Source organism: Narcine bancroftii, chromosome 13 (genome assembly GCF_036971445.1).
Source record: "Narcine bancroftii isolate sNarBan1 chromosome 13, sNarBan1.hap1, whole genome shotgun sequence".
In the NCBI taxonomy this organism is placed as follows: Eukaryota; Metazoa; Chordata; class Chondrichthyes; order Torpediniformes; family Narcinidae; genus Narcine; species Narcine bancroftii.
Window position 1 is genome coordinate 38,282,609 of NC_091481.1, and position 20,036 is coordinate 38,302,644.

The 20,036-nt window shown below is 51.9% G+C and overlaps 2 protein-coding genes across 4 annotated transcripts in view; one reads left to right on the forward strand and one right to left on the reverse strand.

Annotated features, from left to right (window-relative positions):
• Positions 1-13,043, reverse strand: part of LOC138748290 (chloride anion exchanger-like) — a 257,498-nt gene extending 244,455 nt beyond the window's left edge. Inside the window, exons 1-2 of one of the 3 annotated variants that reach the window (XM_069908204.1) lie at positions 12,965-13,043; positions 9,226-9,244 (exon numbers count right to left, since the gene is read on the reverse strand). The gene's annotated coding sequence lies outside the window, so the exon portion shown is untranslated. Of the gene's footprint in view, positions 1-9,212; positions 9,318-12,964 lie in introns of those variants that run through there. The other 2 variants (XM_069908205.1, XM_069908206.1) reach the window with 2 other exon arrangements.
• dldh (dihydrolipoamide dehydrogenase) overlaps positions 13,037-20,036 on the forward strand; it is a 65,822-nt gene continuing 58,822 nt past the window's right edge. The window contains exons 1-3 of the mRNA XM_069908207.1: positions 13,037-13,140; positions 18,073-18,145; positions 19,550-19,629. Of these exons, the coding sequence (XP_069764308.1) occupies positions 13,120-13,140; positions 18,073-18,145; positions 19,550-19,629 (174 nt within the window). The 5' untranslated portion in view covers positions 13,037-13,119. The remainder of the gene's footprint in view (positions 13,141-18,072; positions 18,146-19,549; positions 19,630-20,036) is intronic.

Below are 20,036 nucleotides of genomic sequence, written 5' to 3' on the forward strand. Positions count from 1 at the left end.
TCAGTGATGGTGGATGAAGTGGGCCTGAGTGAGGAGGTGATGCCACACTACAACGGAACCACCTTTGTCTGCGGGTTTCCTCGTGAAGTTGAAATTGAGCAGACAGAACATGTCCCAAAGGGGGTGAGATTACAATAAGTGAGCAGAGTGAAGTTGAAGCAATCAACGTCTTGACAGCATTTGGAAATTAAAAAAAGATTCAGAGCAAGCAGAAGACCAGAATCAAGTGCCAGAAAGGAGGGAAAAGGCTGAAGAAGGGAGAAGAGGACTTCGGTACAGGTGGAGAATCCTGGTTTAAAGAATTAGGCAGGAGACAACAGAAGAAGAGTTCAGAATTTTGGTGAGCATGGACCTTGTTGAGGTGTGGGCAAAGGAGGATGAAGGTGAGTGAGGACTTTACTGAGGACAGAGCATTTCTACTCACGGAAGGGCAGAGGGGATAGTGAAGATCCAGGGGATGAAGTAAGTCAAAGGAGGGTTCGGGTTGAATGGTGCACAGTTGGATTCAGAAGGGAAGTAGAGGGTTAAGAAGCCTAAAAAGCTATTTGGAAGGTGAATCTCAGATGGGGAGAAATGTGATGTATGAGGGAGGGGAGGTAATGATGGTGGAGGAAGTGGGGGCTGAAGGGCATAGACTTGAAATGTCAAGTGCCGATGGATTACTCCAGCAGTGAACTGAAATTCATAGTCTATGGATACACCCTGTTTTAATGCCTTACTCCAATTTACCTGAAGGCCATTGTAGAAACTGGCCATTAATTGTAAGCTAATAAAAGTGTGTACGCTCCACACAAGTCTCCAATTTACAATTTTATTAGCTTACTTTTGTAAATGGTATGGAAGCCCTATTGAAGCCAGGTATGCTCCAGGTCAGCCCTGTCCCCAGAGGCCCTGGAAGAATTCACCTACTGGTTGGAGTGCTTCCAGTCTTACAAAATGACCACCCAAGATCTTCCACTCCGACAACCTCCAGAAATCAGCCCTCCTCTCCTGAGTTGGTCCCCAGGGATATGCTGTCATCAGGGACTGCATGAAGCCCATCAAAGGCCTGAAGGCCCACTACACGAGGCCCAAGAACAACGTGCTGGCGAGAACCAACTCTCACAACATCAACAATGACTGGGTGAATTGCTGGACAACTATGTTCTAGAACTATGGACACTGACAAGAAAGTGCCACTATGGTCTCAGCCCAGGTGAGAGAAGAGCAAGTCCAGAATACACTCATGGCAGGAGTGAGATTGAGGTATGTGAGGCAGTGACTGCTAGAGTTGGGGAAGAAGGACCATGACAGTACCCTCAATCTGGGTCCAACAGACCCAACTGGGAGCAGATGACTTCTCTGAGGCACCTTTTTGGAAGACCAGGCCTGCAGAGGGCAGCCGTCCCCGGTACCGCCTACCATGGCCACATACACCCGGGGACACTACTTCTGTGCACAGGCCAAACACCCTCACACCAGATGCCCCACAAAGGATTCCATGTGTTCAGGATGCGGTAAGAGGGAACACTGGGCAAATGAGTGTTGGGCCAAAGGGAATCCCAGAAAGACTACCCATGAAAACCCCTGTTAACCCCAGAAGTGCGGTTCCCTGCATCTCCATGCTCCTCATTTCCACCATCTTGCTATGCCTCGTGGCAGGAACTGCTACTGGAAGTGAAGCAATGGCAAGAAGGGTGGCCAATTTGCTGCTCCTCGTGGTCGACGCCATTTTCCCAGACCTTGGATCAAGAAGATGTCAACAGGGTGAGCGTTAGCATCAGTCATTCGTGACCAGGCAAAACCTCACCAGCTGAACAACTTGATGATGGAGGTGAGAGTAATGGTCATCTGACGGATTGCTTAATAGAAACTGGCTCAACTGAGCACTTTATAAACTCTATGACTGCTCGGCAGTACAACATAAAGGTTTATCTAACAGACTACCATATTTATCTCACGTCGCAATCATATTCGGCAACCATTCAGGAGTATTGTCTTTCTTTGGTTTGGCTTCGCGGACGAAGATTTATGGAGGGGGTAAAAAGTCCACGTCAGCTGCAGGCTCGTTTGTGGCTGACAAGTCCGATGCGGGACAGGCAGACACGATTGCAGCGGTTGCAGGGGAAAATTGGTTGGTTGGGGTTGGGTGTTGGGTTTTTCCTCCTTTGCCTTTTGTCAGTGAGGTGGGCTCTGCGGTCTTCTTCAAAGGATGTTGCTGCCCGCCAAACTGTGAGGCGCCAAGATGCACGGTTTGAGGCGTTATCAGCCCACTGGCGGTGGTCAATGTGGCAGGCACCAAGAGATTTCTTTAGGCAGTCCTTGTACCTTTTCTTTGGTGCACCTCTGTCACGGTGGCCAGTGGAGACCTCGCCATATAACACGATCTTGGGAAGGCGATGGTCCTCCATTCTGGAGACGTGACCCATCCAGCGCAGCTGGATCTTCAGCAGCGTGGACTCAATGCTGTCGACCTCTGCCATCTCGAGTACTTCGACGTTAGGGATGTAAGCGCTCCAATGGATGTTGAGGATGGCGCGGAGACAACGCTGGTGGAAGCGTTCTAGGAGTCGTAGGTGGTGCCGGTAGAGGACCCATGATTCGGAGCCGAACAGGAGTGTGGGTATGACAACGGCTCTGTATACGCTTATCTTTGTGAGGTTTTTCAGTTGGTTGTTTTTCCAGACTCTTTTGTGTAGTCTTCCAAAGGCGCTATTTGCCTTGGCGAGTCTGTTGTCTATCTCATTGTCGATCCTTGCATCTGATGAAATGGTGCAGCCGAGATAGGTAAACCGGTTGACCGTTTTGAGTTTTGTGTGCCCGATGGAGATGTGGGGGGGCTGGTAGTCATGGTGGGGAGCTGGCTGATGGAGGACCTCAGTTTTCTTCAGGCTGACTTCCAGGCCAAACATTTTGGCAGTTTCCGCAAAACAGGACGTCAAGCGCTGAAGAGCTGGCTCTGAATGGGCAACTAAAGCGGCATCGTCTGCAAAGAGTAGTTCACGGACAAGTTTCTCTTGTGTCTTGGTGTGAGCTTGCAGGCGCCTCAGATTGAAGAGACTGCCATCCGTGCGGTACCGGATGTAAACAGCGTCTTCATTGTTGGGGTCTTTCATGGCTTGGTTCAGCATCATGCTGAAGAAGATTGAAAAGAGGGTTGGTGCGAGAACACAGCCTTGCTTCACGCCATTGTTAATGGAGAAGGGTTCAGAGAGCTCATTGCTGTATCTGACCCGACCTTGTTGGTTTTCGTGCAGTTGGATAATCATGTTGAGGAACTTTGGGGGACATCCGATGCGCTCTAGTATTTGCCAAAGCCCTTTCCTGCTCACGGTGTCGAAGGCTTTGGTGAGGTCAACAAAGGTGATGTAGAGTCCTTTGTTTTGTTCTCTGCACTTTTCTTGGAGCTGTCTGAGGGCAAAGACCATGTCAGTAGTTCCTCTGTTTGCGCAAAAGCCGCACTGTGATTCTGGGAGAATATTCTCGGGACACTAGGTATTATTCTATTTAGTAGAATCCTAGCGAAGATTTTGCCTGCAATGGAGAGCAACGTGATTCCCCTGTAGTTTGAGCAGTCTGATTTCTCGCCTTTGTTTTTGTACAGGGTGATGATGGTGGCATCACGAAGATCCTGAGGCAGTTTACCTTGGTCCCAACAAAGCTTGAAAAACTCATGCAGTTTGGCATGCAGAGTTTTGCCGCCAGCCTTCCAGACTTCTGGGGGGATTCCATCCATACCTGCTGCTTTGCCACTTTTCAGTTGTTCGATTGCCTTATATGTCTCATTCAGGGTGGGAACCTCATCCAGCTCTAGCCTTAGGGGCTGTTGAGGGAGCTGGAGCAGGGCGGAATCTTGGACTGAGCGGTTGGCACTGAAAAGAGATTGGAAGTGTTCTGACCATCGGTTGAGGATGGAGATCTTGTCGCTCAGGAGGACTTTGCCGTTTGAGCTGCGCAGCGGGCTTTGGACTTGGGGTGAGGGGCCGTACACAGCCTTTAGAGCCCCGTAGAAACCCCTGAAGTCGCCAATGTCCGCGCTGAGCTGGGTTCGTTTGGCGAGGCTAGTCCACCACTCATTTTGGATCTCCCGGAGTTTGCGCTGAAGATGGCTGCATGCGCGACGGAAGGCTTGTTTCTTTTCTGGACAGGACGGCTTTGTAAGGTGAGCCTGATGGGCAGCTCGCTTCTTTGCCAGCAGCTCCTGGATTTCCTGGCTGTTTTCGTCAAACCAGTCCTTGTTTTTCCTGGAGGAGAAGCCCAGTACCTCTTCAGTGGATTGCAGTATGGTAGTCTTCAACTGATCCCAGAGGGTTTCAGGGGACGGGTCCGTGAGGCGGGTTGCATCGTTGAGCTTTGCTTTGAGGTTTGCCTGGAAGTTTCCTCTCGCTTCGTCTGACTGCAGGTTTCCAACATTGAACCTCTTTCTGGGGGCTTTATTGTTCCTGGGCTTTGGCTTGAAGTGAAGGTTGAGCTTGCAGCGAACCAGCCGGTGGTCAGTGTGGCATTCCGCGCTAGGCATGACCCTGGTGTGGAGCACATCTCGTTTGTCACTTTCTCGCATCAGGATGTCGTCCAGGAGGTGCCAGTGTTTGGATCGGGGATGCATCCAGGTGGTCTTAAGGCTGTCCCTCTGCTGAAAAAGGGTGTTTGTAATGACAAGCCACTGTTCTGCGCAGAGCTCCAACAGGAGGCGCCCATTGTCGTTGCACTTGCCGACGCCATGCTTGCCCAGGATTCCTGGCCAGGTTTCTGAGTCTTTGCCGACACGAGCGTTGAAGTCGCCCAGGATGACAACCTTGTCGGCTGTAGGGGTGCGTTGGATGAGGTTGCGCAGGTCGGTGTAGAACTTGTCCTTTTCTGCTGGTTCCGCCTGGAGGGTTGGAGCATAGACACTGATGAGGGTGATGTGACGCTTGTTTTGAAGGGGGAGTCGCATGGACATGATTCGGTCCGAGAGGCCTGTCGGAAGGTTTTCGAGTTTGGAGGCAATGAAGCTCTTGACCATGAAGCCTACACCAGATAGGCGTCGTTCATCCGAAGGCTTGCCAGACCAGTAGAGTGTGTAGCCCGCGCCGCGTTCTTGGAGGCTGCCTACATCTGCCAGGCGGACTTCACTGAGAGCGGCTATGTCGATGTCAAGTCTGAGGAGTTCATGTGCAATGAGGGCAGACCGACGTTCAGGTCGGTGGCTGTCAGCCTTGTCTAGCATGGTTCTGATGTTCCAGCATGCTAGCTTGAGTTTGTGAGCATCTTTTGAGGGGGAGGACGTGGAGGGGGAGGACGTGGAGGGGGAGGACGTGGAGGGGGAGGACGTGGAGTGGGAGGACGTGGAGGGGGAGGACGTGGAGTGGGAGGACGTGGACCTGTCCTCGGGCCTGCGCAAAGGAGCTTTTAGGTGGAGTGCAGTGCGCGCAGTACTGGCCCCACCCTTTACACCCATGGTTCATGTGCCGTGGCCAAGCAAGCTGGGACGTGGCAGCGAGGTCCTTGGGTCGTAGGTTTTATATCGGAGTGGCCTTCTCCTATGCAGGTTTCTTACCCGGGCTGGAGGGGCCTGCCTCCCCTCCTAGGTCGGTCCATACTGCCCGGACCGGGGCCGAGGCCGCCGCAGCTCACCCTGTGCCTGGACTGGGGCCGCCGCCTCCCACTCTCTGCCCGGATCGGGGCCTCCGCCTGCCCCACTCGACCGAGGCCTGGGCCGCCGCCTCCCCCTTGCTCCTGCCTGGATCGAGGCCGCCAACGTCTACCCTTCGCCCGAACCGGGGCCGGGGCCGCTGCTGCTCTCCCTGTGCCCGGACTGGGGCCGCCGCCTCCCACTCCCTGTCCGGACCGGGGCCTCCGCCTGCCTCACTCGACCGAGGCCGGGGCCGCCGTCTCCCCCTTGCTCCTGCCCGTATCGGGGCCGCCGCCGTCTACCCTTCGCCCGGACTGTAAAAGGGCGGGGGGGGGGGGGGGGATTTTGTAAGTTCAGGTTGTATGTATTGGAGGATTTCAGTGCTTCTGTGTTGCTGGGCCTAGACTTCCTGTGTCACCTTAAAAGCGTGACCATGGAGATATCAGGCCCACTTTCCCCAATCACGGTGCGGAACGCAAGATTCCAAGATCCAGACACTCATGCTGAATATCCCCCAGTTTGTTTCAGAACCTAACCACCGATTGTAAGCCAATAGCCACAAAGAGCAGATGATATATTGCAGGGGACTGAGAATTTATTAGAGCTGAAACACAGGTGCTGCTTAAAGAAAAAAAATCATTGAGCCTAGCAACAACACTTGGAAAGCCCAGATGGTAGTCATGAGAGAGGGGAGAAAAGCCCAGGCTAGTGATTGACTATTGTGACAGAGGATTTAGAGGTGGTTTGGGAGGAATTGTTAGAGCAGGTTGCACACAAAATATTTGAAAACACAGAATATTTGTAGGACTTTTGTAGAATGCTTTTTGCAAAGAGCAACAAAATTGCAGCATACAGCTTGCCTGGGAGAGCATGTGATTTTTGCAGGGAGACAGAACAGCTTTGCTCTCAGAGAGGGAGGGAGTGAGAGAGTGTCACAGAAATCAGTTCCAGAGGGACGAGCTGGCAAAATTTGGAAGGCTGCCTGGTCAAAGGAGAAGACTGGCAGTCTGAAAGGTGACCTGAAAGAAAGAGGATCATCTGGAGAACCCTGAAGGGGGTAAGTTTCGTCAGCAAGACTGATTGAGAAGGAATCAGTTGCAGATGTCCAGGAAAAGGAATCTCTCTCTGAAAATCAGCAAGGACTCTCCTGAGTGGGAACCATTTGCCTGTTAAGCACCAAAGCCTGGTGAACTTTGTTAATGCTAACTTCTGTGCACAGTACAAGAATTGCTTGCAACCAGTGAAATTGGACTGTGATCCAAAGAACTTTTCTAATCTTAAATATACATTACACATGCCTGCACTTAGTATTAGAGGGGGGGATTAAGTGGGTTAGGTAGGTTAAGTAACAAGTTAAATTCTGTTTTCTTGTTCAAATGTAATTAAAAACTACTTTTGTTTAAGTAATCCTGTGTTGTGGTGCCTATCTATTGCTGCTAGATTTTGGGGTCCTCTGGACTCTGTAACACTATAGCCAAACTATTAATTGTTTCACACTCCCGGATGCATACCCCCCCCCCCCCCCCCACATCTCAGACACGATGAAAGAAATTGCTCAGTACCGGGTCTATTTGACCACTGTCCTGAAAGCTGCATATCACCAGCTACCGATCCATTCCGAGGACCGTCCTTACACAGCTTTCGAGGCAGATGGATGGCTTTATCAATTCCTAAGGGTTCCTTTTGTTATTACGAATAGGATCTTCCAGAAACAGATGGATGAAATGGTAGATAAGCACGAGTTAAGGGTTACCTTCCCTTATCTCAACATCACCATTTGTGGACACAACTTGGAGGATCACACTGCCAATCTTCAGAAGTTTCTTCACACACCCAAATCCCTGAACCTCACATACATATCAGTAAGTGGACTAAACGTCTAGCTATCCTGGGTTATGTGGTGGAGAATGGCATCATTGGCCCAAACCCCGAGGGTATGCGCCCCCTCTTAGACCTCCCAATCCCAAGGACCATGAAAGTTTCAAGGATGTGCCTGGGCTTCTTCTCATACTACTCTCAGTGGGTGCATCATTACGCTGACAAGGTCTGTTCCCTTTTAAAATCCACCTACTTTCCATTATCAGCCGAAGCCCAGGCAGCTTTTAGCTACGTCAGAAGCTATATCGCTAAGGCCACCATCCATGTGGTGGACGAAAACCCACCATTCCAGGTGCCTCCAATGTTGCTCTGGCTGCGACACTTAACCAAGTGGACGGCCAGTACCATTCTTTTCCCGCATTCTACAAGGCCACGAGTTCTGAAACCTTTCAGTGGAGAAAGAGGCTCAAGCCCTTGTGGAGACCATCAGGCACTGGAGGCATTACCTGGTCGGCAGGAAATTCACCCTGCTCACTGATCAGCAATCTATAGCATTCATGTTCAATAACACAAAAAGGGGCAAAATAAAGAATTACAAGATTGCGAGGTGGAGGATTGAACTAAAACTATGAGATAGTGTATAGGCCAGGTACACTCAATGAACTTCCAGATGCCCTATCCTGAGGAAGCTGGGTTGCAGTCAATTCACGACGAGTTCTGCCACCCGGGCATCACCCTTATGGCTCATTTTGTCAAGGCACACAACCTGCCCTTCTCTAATGAAAATATCAGGAAAATGACCAGGTCATGCTAGGTCTGCGTTAAGTGCAAACCACATTTCTACTGTCCTGACAAAGTGCTCCTGATAAAAGCTTCCTGCCCCTTCAAATGACTCCATGTCGATTTCAAGGTGCTCCTTCCTTCCACCAATGGAAACGTGCATGTTCTTAACATTATTGATGAGTACTCGCATTTTCCATTCACCATCCCCTGTCCCGACATCTTCACTACCAGTCATCACAGCTCTGCACACCATTATCACCATGTTCAGGTATCCCAGCTATATTCATTGCAACCGGGGCTCATCATTCAAAGAGGCATCGCCTCAAGCAGGATAACTAGCCACAACCCCCAGGGGAATGGACAAGTTGAAAAAGAGAATGCAAAGGTTTGGAAACTCAGGAGGTTCTGCCCACTGCACTCCACTCTAAGATCACTTCCCTGCACTGCCACAAATGCGACTCCTCACGAACTAATGTTTGCATTCCCGAGGAAATCCACAACGGGGATCACTCTTCCAGTATGGCTAATGACACCAGGATCAGTCCTGCTAGAAAAGCATATGAGAGAGAGCACCAACTGCATGCAAATCTGATCTATGCCTATGTGGCATATCCAGATGGCAGAGAGGACACCGTCTCCATTAGAGACCTGGCACATTCAGGAACTGAGGTCCCAACACCCACAATAGGGCTACACCCTCATGCAGGGTTCCTAATGACATAGTTTCAACCACAAAACCATGGATCCTGACCCCCGAGTGCTCCTTTGAGTCCCAGTATCCAAGACCCACAGAGGGCACAGGAAGTTCTGGAAGAGCAAAGTCCACCAGTTTTAAGGCGCTCGACCAGAATAACCAGGCCCCCAGACAGACACAAACGTGTAAATAATTGTAAAAAGCTCGTGTTGATGAACAAGGTCTGTTTTCACCTGAAGGGGTGAATGCAGTGAACTGGAATTCACTATCTATGGGTAGATTAGACAACCGGCTCCCATTAGTCCCAATATAAACCCTCCTTACCTCCCCAATTTACCTGAAGACCATTGTCGATACTGATTGTTAATTGTAAGATAATATAAGTGTGTTTATGCTCCACACGTTCTCAAGTATTGTCAATCACTTTACAACTTCCTCCCCCTTCAACCCACCCTCCTCTTCCGGCCCCTCTTACGCTCCCTTCCCACCCTCCACCTTGCTCCCTGCACCCACCACCTTGCTCCCTGCACCCTCACCCTCTCTCTCCACCCCTCCCCCCTCTCTCCCACCCCTCCTCCCACTCTCTCCACCCCTCCACCCTCTCACCTCCACCCCCCACCCTCCTCTCCACCCCGACCTCCCTCTCTCTCCCGACCCCACCCCCTCTCCTCCACCCCCCTCCCCTCCTCTCCACCCCTCCACCCTCTCACTCCACCCCTCCTCCCTACACTCCCACCCCTCCGACCACACTCTCCACCCCCTCCTCCCACTCTCGACCACCCCTCCTCCCTCTCTCTCACACCTCCTCCCTCTCACTCCACCCCTCCTCCCCTCTCACCACCCCTCCTCCCTCTCTCTCCACCCCTCCTCCCTCTCTCTCCACCCCTCCTCCCTCTCTCCTCCACCCCTCCTCCCCTCGACTCCACCCCTCCTCCCTCTCTCTCCACCCCTCCTCCCTCTCTCTCCACCCCTCCTCCCTCTCTCTCCACCCCTCCTCCCTCTCTCTCCACCCCTCCTCCCTCTCTCTCCACCCCTCCTCCCTCTCTCTCCACCCCTCCTCCCTCTCTCTCCACCCCTCCTCCCTCTCTCTCCACCCCTCCTCCCTCTCTCTCCACCCCTCCTCCCTCTCTCTCCACCCCTCCTCCCTCTCTCTCCACCCCTCCTCCCTCTCTCTCCACCCCTCCTCCCTCTCTCTCCACCCCTCCTCCCTCTCTCTCCACCCCTCCTCCCTCTCTCTCCACCCCTCCTCCCTCTCTCTCCACCCCTCCTCCCTCTCTCTCCACCCCTCCTCCCTCTCTCTCCACCCCTCCTCCCTCTCTCTCCACCCCTCCTCCCTCTCTCTCCACCCCTCCTCCCTCTCTCTCCACCCCTCCTCCCTCTCTCTCCACCCCTCCTCCCTCTCTCTCCACCCCTCCTCCCTCTCTCTCCACCCCTCCTCCCTCTCTCTCCACCCCTCCTCCCTCTCTCTCCACCCCTCCTCCCTCTCTCTCCACCCCTCCCTCTCTCCCCCTCTCCACCCCTCTCTCCCCCCTCTCTCCACCCCTTCTCCCTCTCTCTCCCCCTCTCTCCACCCCTTCTCCCTCTCTCTCCACCCCTTCTCCCTCTCTCTCCACCCCTTCTCCCTCTCTCTCCACCCCTTCTCCCTCTCTCTCCACCCCTTCTCCCTCTCTCTCCACCCCTTCTCCCTCTCTCTCCACCCCTCCCCCCTCTCTCTCCACCCCTCCTCCCTCTCTCTCCACCCCTCCTCCCTCTCTCTCCACCCCTCCTCCCTCTCTCTCCACCCCTCCTCCCTCTCTCTCCACCCCTCCTCCCTCTCTCTCCACCCCTCCTCCCTCTCTCTCCACCCCTCCTCCCTCTCTCTCCACCCCTCCTCCCTCTCTCTCCACCCCTCCTCCCTCTCTCTCCACCCCTCCTCCCTCTCTCTCCACCCCTCCTCCCTCTCTCTCCACCCCTCCTCCCTCTCTCTCCACCCCTCCTCCCTCTCTCTCCACCCCTCCTCCCTCTCTCTCCACCCCTCCTCCCTCTCTCTCCACCCCTCCTCCCTCTCTCTCCACCCCTCCTCCCTCTCTCTCCACCCCTCCTCCCTCTCTCTCCACCCCTCCTCCCTCTCTCTCCACCCCTCCTCCCTCTCTCTCCACCCCTCCTCCCTCTCTCTCCACCCCTCCTCCCTCTCTCTCCACCCCTCCTCCCTCTCTCTCCACCCCTCCTCCCTCTCTCTCCACCCCTCCTCCCTCTCTCTCCACCCCTCCTCCCTCTCTCTCCACCCCTCCTCCCTCTCTCTCCACCCCTCCTCCCTCTCTCTCCACCCCTCCTCCCTCTCTCTCCACCCCTCCTCCCTCTCTCTCCACCCCTCCTCCCTCTCTCTCCACCCCTCCTCCCTCTCTCTCCACCCCTCCTCCCTCTCTCTCCACCCCTCCTCCCTCTCTCACCACCCTCCTCCCACCTCTCCACCCCTCCTCCCTCTCTCTCCCTCTCTCTCCACCCACCCCTCTCACCTCCACCCCCCTCCACCTCTCTCTCCACCCCTCCTCCCTCTCTCTCCACCCTCCTCCCTCCTCTCACTCACACCCCTCCTCCCACTCTCACCACCCCTCCACCCTCTCTCTCCACCCCTCCTCCCTCTCTCACCACCCCTCCTCCCTCTCTCTCCACCCCTCCTCCCTCTCTCTCCACCCCTCCTCCCTCTCTCTCCACCCCTCCTCCCTCTCTCTCCACCCCTCCTCCCTCTCTCTCCACCCCCTCCTCCCTCTCTCTCCACCCCTCCTCCCTCTCTCTCCACCCCTCCTCCCTCTCTCTCCACCCCTCCTCCCTCTCTCTCCACCCCTCCTCCCTCTCTCTCCACCCCTCCTCCCTCTCTCTCCACCCCTCCTCCCTCTCTCTCCACCCCTCCTCCCACTCTCTCCACCCCTCCTCCCTCTCTCTCCCACCCCTCCTCCCTCTCTCTCCACCCCTCCTCCCTCTCTCTCCACCCCTCCTCCCCTCTCTCTCCACCCCTCCTCCCTCTCTCTCCACCCCTCCTCCCTCTCTCTCCACCCCTCCTCCCTCTCTCTCCACCCCTCCTCCCTCTCTCTCCACCCCTCCTCCCTCTCTCTCCACCCCTCCTCCCTCTCTCTCCCACCCCTCCTCCCTCTCTCTCCACCCCTCCTCCCTCTCTCTCCACCCCTCCTCCCTCTCTCTCCACCCCTCCTCCCTCTCTCTCCACCCCTCCTCCCTCTCTCTCCACCCCTCCTCCCTCTCTCTCCACCCCTCCTCCCTCTCTCTCCACCCCTCCTCCCTCTCTCTCCACCCCTCCTCCCTCTCTCTCCACCCCTCCTCCCTCTCTCTCCACCCCTCCTCCCTCTCTCTCCACCCCTCCTCCCTCTCTCTCCACCCTTCTCCCTCTCTCTCCACCCCTCCTCCCTCTCTCTCCACCCCTCCTCCCTCTCTCTCCACCCCTCCTCCCTCTCCACCCCCTCCTCCCTCTCTCTCCACCCTTCTCCCTCACTCTCCACCCCTTCTCCCTCTCTCTCCACCCCTTCTCCCTCTCTCTCTATCCCCACCCTCCCTCTCTCTCCACCCCTTCTCCCTCTCTCTCCACCCCTTCTCCCTCTCTCTCCACCCCTTCTCCCTCTCTCTCCACCCTTCTCCCTCACTCTCCACCCTTCTCCCTCACACTCCACCCTTCTCCCTCACTCTCCACCCCTTCTCCCTCTCTCCACCCCTTCTCGCTCTCTCTCTATCCCCACCCTCCCTCTCTATCCCCACCCTCCCTCTCTATCCCCACCCTCCCTCTCTATCCTCACCCTCCCTCTCTATCCCCACCCTCCCTCTCTATCCCCACCCTCCCCCCTACCTCCCTTCCCCAAATCCCTCCTACCTCCCTCCCTCCTCCCACCTCCCTCCCTCCACCTCCACCCAACCTCCCTACCCCTTTATCCCACTCCCTCCCTTCCCTATCCCCACCCTTCCCTTTCACCTCCATCCTCTCCCCTTCCTCAGCTCCCTCCCCCATCCTCTTCCCCTGCCACAACCACCTCCCTTCTCCAACCTTCTCCCCCTCACCCATTCGTCCCTCCCCACACCCTGCCCTCTACTACCTACAACCCTTTGGCCACCCTCCGCCATATTGGAGAAGGACTGCGTGACGCCGCCTGGGGAGACTGCTCGCTGCGCCTTGGCGCTCTGATGACGTCAACGCGCTGGGCATGCGCACGCCGGTCATTGGAGGGGGCAGTGGGACGGGATCGTCGCAATGTTCCGTCGCTTGTTCAAGGTCAGTGTCGGATTCGGCTCTGGGCCGCAGCGGGGCTCCGCGACGGGTGTGGGGCCCAGCTTCGGTCACTACAGTCGGCGCCACTCCAGCCCGTCAATAGGTCTTGGCTTGTAAGGTTCGGGGCTGCCGCATTCGGGCACTATTACAGGCCCAGGCCCAGCCCTGTTCCCTTCCCCTGCTCCGTTCTTCCCCCCTTCCATCCCCTCCCCCCCGTTCCTCCCCTCCCCCCCCGTTCCTCCCCTCCCCCCCGTTCCTCCCCTCCCCCCCGTTCCTCCCCTCCGACCCCCGTTCCTCCCCTCCGACCCCCGTTCCTCCCCTCGACCCCCGTTCCTCCCCTCGACCCCCCCTCCCGATCCCCCCCCCCCAATCCCCCCCCTATCTCCCCCCAGCTGTTCCCCCCAGTTCCTCCCCTCCCTGCAAACACAGGAGATGGACCCACACCTCCTCCCTCATCTCCATTTGGTGCCCCCAAATAGTACTTCAAAGTGAAGTAACATTTGACTTGTGAATCTGCAGAGTTCATCTCCTGCGTCCGGTGCTCCCATTGTGGTCTCCTCTACATTGGAGAGACTGGCCACAGACTGGGAGATTGCTTGTTGAGCACCTCAGCTCTACTGCAATAGCGTGGATCTCTCAGTTGCCACCTATTTCAATTCCCCATTCCATTCCCTTTTCGACATGTCTGTCCATGGTCTCATGTACGGCCAGACTGAGACCACCCACAAATTGGAGAAACAACACCTCATGCCAACTGGATGGCATTGACATGGACCTCTCTGACTTTTGTTAAACTCCCCCAACCCTTTCTTCCCCCTGCCATCTCTCCATTCCTCGACTCCTTTCGCCTGGTAAATTCTACCTGGTCCCTTATCAATACGAAGAAAGATTGAGTAGACTGGGTCTTTATTCATTGGAGCGTAGAAGGTTGAGGAGGGATTTGATAGGGTATTTAAAATTATGAGGGGGATAGATAGAGTAGATGCGAATAGGCTCTTCCCTTTGAGGTTAGGTGAGATTGGAATGAGAGGTCATAAGCTAAGAGTTAGGGGAAAAATGTTTAGAAGTAACATGAGGGGAAGCTTCTTCATTCAGAGAGTGGTGGCTGAGTGGAATGACCTTCTGGAACAGATGGTTGCAGCAGGATCAATTTTGCCATTTTAGATTGGATGAATGCAAGGATGTGAGGGGATTGGAGGGTTATGGACAGGGAGCGGACAGGTGAGAGTTAGTGGAGTTCTCTTAAATTGGTGCGGACTAGAGGGGCCGAGATGGACTGTTTCCGTACTGTAATTGTTATATATCACATCCAATTAATACTTTTTGTTGGTCTGGATTCCTACCCCATTGTTTCTGATGTTTCCTGTTGCTGCCTTTGTGATTTTTTTTTCCCTTGAAGAAGGGATCAAGGTTATAACAACAGCAATATAACTTTTACCCCATTCACACTTGCAAGTGGTCCCAGAAATTAATGGCCAATTGGTCTAAAATGGGTGTAGTATGTGCTGTGAGTGAGGAAGCAGGTTTGGTAAGACTCAAAGACAAGGACTCTGAACACAGTTTTTTTGTAGTGAAGGATTTATTTACTATAGGCAAGTTGGGAAATGGTAACAGATGCAACACGCACACGCATGCAATTTACAGCAGCCATGGGAAAGAGTAGACCTGGGAATAGGGTGGTGAAGAAGGCATTTAGAATGTTGGCTTTCATAAATCAGAGTAGGAGATGGGATGTTATGTTGAAATTCTATAAGGCTTTGGTGAAGCCAAATTTGGAATATTATGTGCAGTTTTGGTCGTCGAATTACAAGAAGGATATAAAAAGTATAGAGAGAGAGTGCAGAGGAGGTTTACGAGAATGCTGCCAAGGTTTGAGTTACAGGAAACAGTTCAGCATGCTGGGACTTTAGAGTGTAGAAGGTTAAGGGTTGATTTGATAGAGGTATCCAAAATTATAAAAAGGGAATGGACAGGCTTTTTCCACTGAGAGTGGAGGAGATTCAAAGAGGGCATGGATCAGAATAAAAGGGGAAAAGTTTAAGGGGACATTTCTTCACGCAGACGGTGGTGGGGGTATGGATTGAACTTCCAGTAGTGGAAGTGAGATCGATGTTAATATGTTAATGATATTAATATAAGGATAGGTACATGGATGGGAGAGGTGTGGAGGGTTATGGGCCAAATGCAGGTCAGTGGGACAAGGTGGGAGAAGATGTTTGGCATGGACTAGTAGGGCCAAATGCAGGTCAGTGGGACTAGGTGGGAGAAGATGTTTGGCATGGACTAGTAGGGCCCAACTGGCCTGTTTCTGTGCTGTAAAGGATTAAAAAGAGCAGGTTATTAGCGATTGTGGGGAAGAAAGTCAGAAAGGATGAAACATACGCTGGCAACTAATAAAGAACATGGGAACAAACTGCATACACACACAAACGACCAAGGGAAAAGTCAATATGATGCCCACCGCCCCTTGACTCTGCAGGCACGGCGGCTCTCTGTGATTTAGGGATAATAATCAATCCTCCCAACCCTATTTAGTGGATAGCTCACCAGCAGTTTCTCCAGCGCTGCTTCATATTCCTCAGCCTAGAGTGAAGATGGGAAAAGAGAGTACATGGCACCTTTATAGTGCTGGATGGTGTAGCCCAGGTCATTAGCAGGAACCAATGGCTCAGTGCCAGGAGGGTTAATTAATTAATCCAATAACAATGGCCCAAGGCCAAGTACAGGCAGGCTGGACAATCCAATCCAGGTGATTTACATGGATTCAACAGCAAGGTGTGCAATAATGGGTGGGGCAGAACCAAACCTTGATTGGCAGCTGGCGTGTCCTCTGACTAGGTAGGGGCAGTGCTATCACATGACAGCGACGATCCTTCCCAATACAGTGTGAAACAAAAATCTTCTCAACGTCTCGAGCCCTTGTACAATCCCCGGCTTCTGCAGATGCAGGCGTTGCAATCAGGCAAAGTGTAGTTGCATTCTGGGATAGAAATGGCCCAAGTGTTTGTGTGAGTGCAGGAACTTGAAGAAAAAAAAGATTAAAATGAAGGTATAAACTTTGCCATGGGAATGTCGCAGCAGGGAGAGAGCGAGAGGAAATAAATAGCAATAGGGAACAATTTTTAAATAGCGTGGGAAAGTGGGTAGCGCTATAGCGTGCAATTTATAAAGACAATCGGAAAAAGATGGCAGACCTGACTTACCTGAATGTCGTGCAGCAGAGAAAACCCTCCATGAGTGCTCCATGCATGCAGCCATGCTTGTAGCTCTTTCTCTGCCTCATGGCTCTCTGGTAGGGCAGGTACACAATTGCTTTTTCCCATGATATTAATAACTTTCCCGCACTATATAAATTGTGTGCGATAGAGCTACCGATTTTCTCATGCTGTATAAATTGTACATGATAGAGCTACCAACTTTCCCGCACTGTATAAATTGTACACGATAGAGCTACCGTCTTTCTCGCACTGTATAAATTGTGTGCGATAGAGATATCAACTTTCCCATGCTGTATAAATTGTGTGTGATAGAGCTACCAACTTTCCTATGCTGTATTAATTGTGTGCAATAGAGCTACCAATTTTTCCACCCTGTTTAAAAATTGTCTGCTAATTGCTATATATTGCCAGCACTTCCCATTGTCCCTTATAAATGTCCATATAGGTTGGCACAACAACAAGGGCTGAAGGGCTCATACTGAGCTGTACATAAAGCTTAATTAAGTTATAATTAGGCATGATTAATTTTGTTCTAATATGAGACCATAATACATTGATCAGGATTTAGGGCAGGTCCACCATTGCCTGATGCGTCATGATGTCACTGGTAGAAGGTAGAACAGTCTTAACCTCAAGGATGGCTCCTTGCAAGTGTGAAAGCATTCAGTGTCCCAGTTAGGAGTGGTCAAGTGTGAACAGCAAAAACACCATTTCTATCCTGGGACGCTGATTTAGTGGCATGCAAGTGTAAAAGGAGTTTTTGTCTCCTAAGATGGTGAAAAGACTGAGTTCCTCAAGCCTTTCGGTGTGTTTACTACAATCACAGTAGCTTAAACCTATCGTGTTTCACTCTCATCACACTCAGCCCATCGCACCCCAGCCCGTTCATCCCAGACCTCCTATTCCTCCCCGACACCCCCACCACTGACACCACATGACCCCCCCCCCCCCCCCCCGACACCCCAGCTCAACAAGACATGCAGCATGGTAACAAGCCATTTCGGCCCATGAGCCCAATTATATCCAATTGAACAGTGGGAGGTAACCGGAGGCCCCGGGGAAAACCAATGCATACATGGGGAAAACGTACAAACTCCTCACAGACAGCGCGGGATTCAATTGAAGTCCAGATCGTTGTCACTGTAACAGTGCTGTGCTAATTGCAATGGCACCCAGGCTGCCCCTTATCTGTTGTCCGCCCACCCTTCCATTTTTCTTCTCACCCAATATCCGACCCTTTCCTTCATTTTCTTTCCCCCGACTGACGTTGGAAAGCTGGCAGTGCAGGGAGAGATCATGGATAGCAGTGGTAACTGCAAACAGAAACACTCATGCTTCAGTGATGCACTGAATATAATTTAATTCTTAAATTCAGCACATGAACAGGCTCATTCTGCCCATGAGCCCGTGCCATCCAATTACACCCACCCAGTACGGGTGGTAGGAAACTGGAGCCCCTGTGGTAAACCCAAGCAAACATGGAGAGAACATACCAACTCCAGTACGAACAACACATTTTCAGGAGGTAGTTGTACAGTAGCTGGGTGAGGGTTTGTGGGGGACGAAGCTCTAAGCTGGGTGATGTTTTTCGGGGGACGAAGCTCTGAGCCGGGTGAGGTTTTTAGGGTGACAAAGCTCTGGGGGGTTTGAGGGTTGTGAAACTGGGAGATCTGATGTATTATTTTGTCTTTCTCATGTTTCTGTGTTCTTTCTGCAGAACGGAAATGTTTGTCGCAGACTTCAGAGCCTTTCTGCTGGCAGGTTGCGGACATATGCTGACGCTGCTGCAGGTATAGAACCCATTCTAGGACACAGTCTGATGTTGTATCCATGCACAACTGACAGTGTATTCTGCCTGATGCTTCAAGTTCACCAATGCCTTTTAACAAAATGTTTGAAATTTATAATGCCTTGTCAAGAAGGTTTGTAAATAATGTTACCAGTTATTTGGTGAGAGGTTTGTTGCAACTCACCAACCATCTTTTCCCAGACTGATTGGTACCTTCCTGATTGATGATCTCAGGGATCCTGGAGTCTCAATGGTGCAAGGCTCTGAAATGTCCTTGAAAATAAAGTGATTTACTTCCTGAAATGATTGTTTTGGTTTGTGTTGATTGAAGTACATGTCTTTATCAGTTCAAATTAATGTCTATTAGAACAGATTTAATACTTGTACAGATTACTGGTAGAATTGTAGATCCTTGTTCACTTATTAGAACCATAGAACATTACAGCATAAAAACAGGCATCTTCGGCCCTTCTAGTCTGTGCCAACCCTTTCTTTGCCTAGTTCCACTGCTCTGTACCTCGTCCATAGCCCTCCATACCACTCCCATTCAAAACTTTTTCTTCATTATGTTATGCTTCAAGTTCTTGTTCACTGGATCCCATTCTCCCTGACAAGATTTCTCCTACATCCTTGGCCTTGACATTCCCCTTGGAGTCAATTTGATTGCAATGAATCAGAAGCTCATTCAGCCCATCGTGTCCACACCAGATTAACTCTTTTGTTCCCTTTAGTGTGCAAATCTTTCCTTGCCATATGTTTTGTGATTTCCTCTACCAGGCCACAGTGGAACTTGCTCCCACCACATGTCCAGGCAGGGGTACCTCAGACATATTGCATTAAATAAAAATATCTGGCATATGCCAGTTTTAATTCTCTTCCCTCTTTTCTGTACTATGACCTCTAATCTTTGAGCCTCTCAGAGTCCCCTCATTTTACGCCAAACTCATCTTATTTTCTCCACAGAAAACAGTCCCAGGTTCTTGAATCAACCCTTGTAACTGTCAATTCTCATCCCAAGAAGCATCTGTGTAAATCCTTTCTGGATCACTTGTTGTGATTTCGTATCCTCTAACGAGGCAACCATAATGAAACCCTATTCTCCATCTGGGGCCAAACAGGCATGTTAAAAGTTTCAGCATACCTCCTCTGCTTTTGTACTCTGAATAAGGCCAGGATTGTGTTCTGTTTTTCCCACAGTTGCCTCATCCTCTCTGGCCACTTCCAGATTTCTGCCCATGTACTGGATTAATATGGTCTTCCTTCTTCCAACCTTAATGGTTCATCTCACAATTATCCAAGATTCTGCCCTGTTACAATTTCCTGTTCAGATTAATGTGGGTGTTTTGCCTCAATTAAAAAGCAGTGATGCAGACTTGCATTCAGGGTGTTTTGTTTTTCATTACAGTTGATGCAGATGTCACAGTTCTGGGCTCAGGCCCAGGAGGTTACGTCGCTGCAATTAAAGCTGCACAGTTGGGGTTTAAGGTAGGTAAAAGATTCTGCTTCTCAACTGGCATTGTGGCCAAAACTGACTGTACGGGATTTTAGTGATTCTGTGTTTTTAATTTAATTTAGAGATCGAGTATGGTAGCATGTCCTCCCTTTGGAATGTGGGAGGAATCCAGAGGAAACCTGCGCAGACATGGGGAGAATGGATAAACTCCTTTCTGGCGGCAGTAAAACACAAAAGTCTGCAAACACCATGGTTGAAGTAAAACCACAATGCTGGAGCAAATCAGCAGGTCAAACCATTTCTTTTACATCGCAAAGATAAAAACACATAACCAACATTTCAAGCTTGAGCCCTTCATCAAGGTATAGAAAAAAATGTCGGCAGCCATCTGAATTAAAAAAGTGAGGGAGGTGGCGCAGGGAGAGGAGCATGGTCCCAA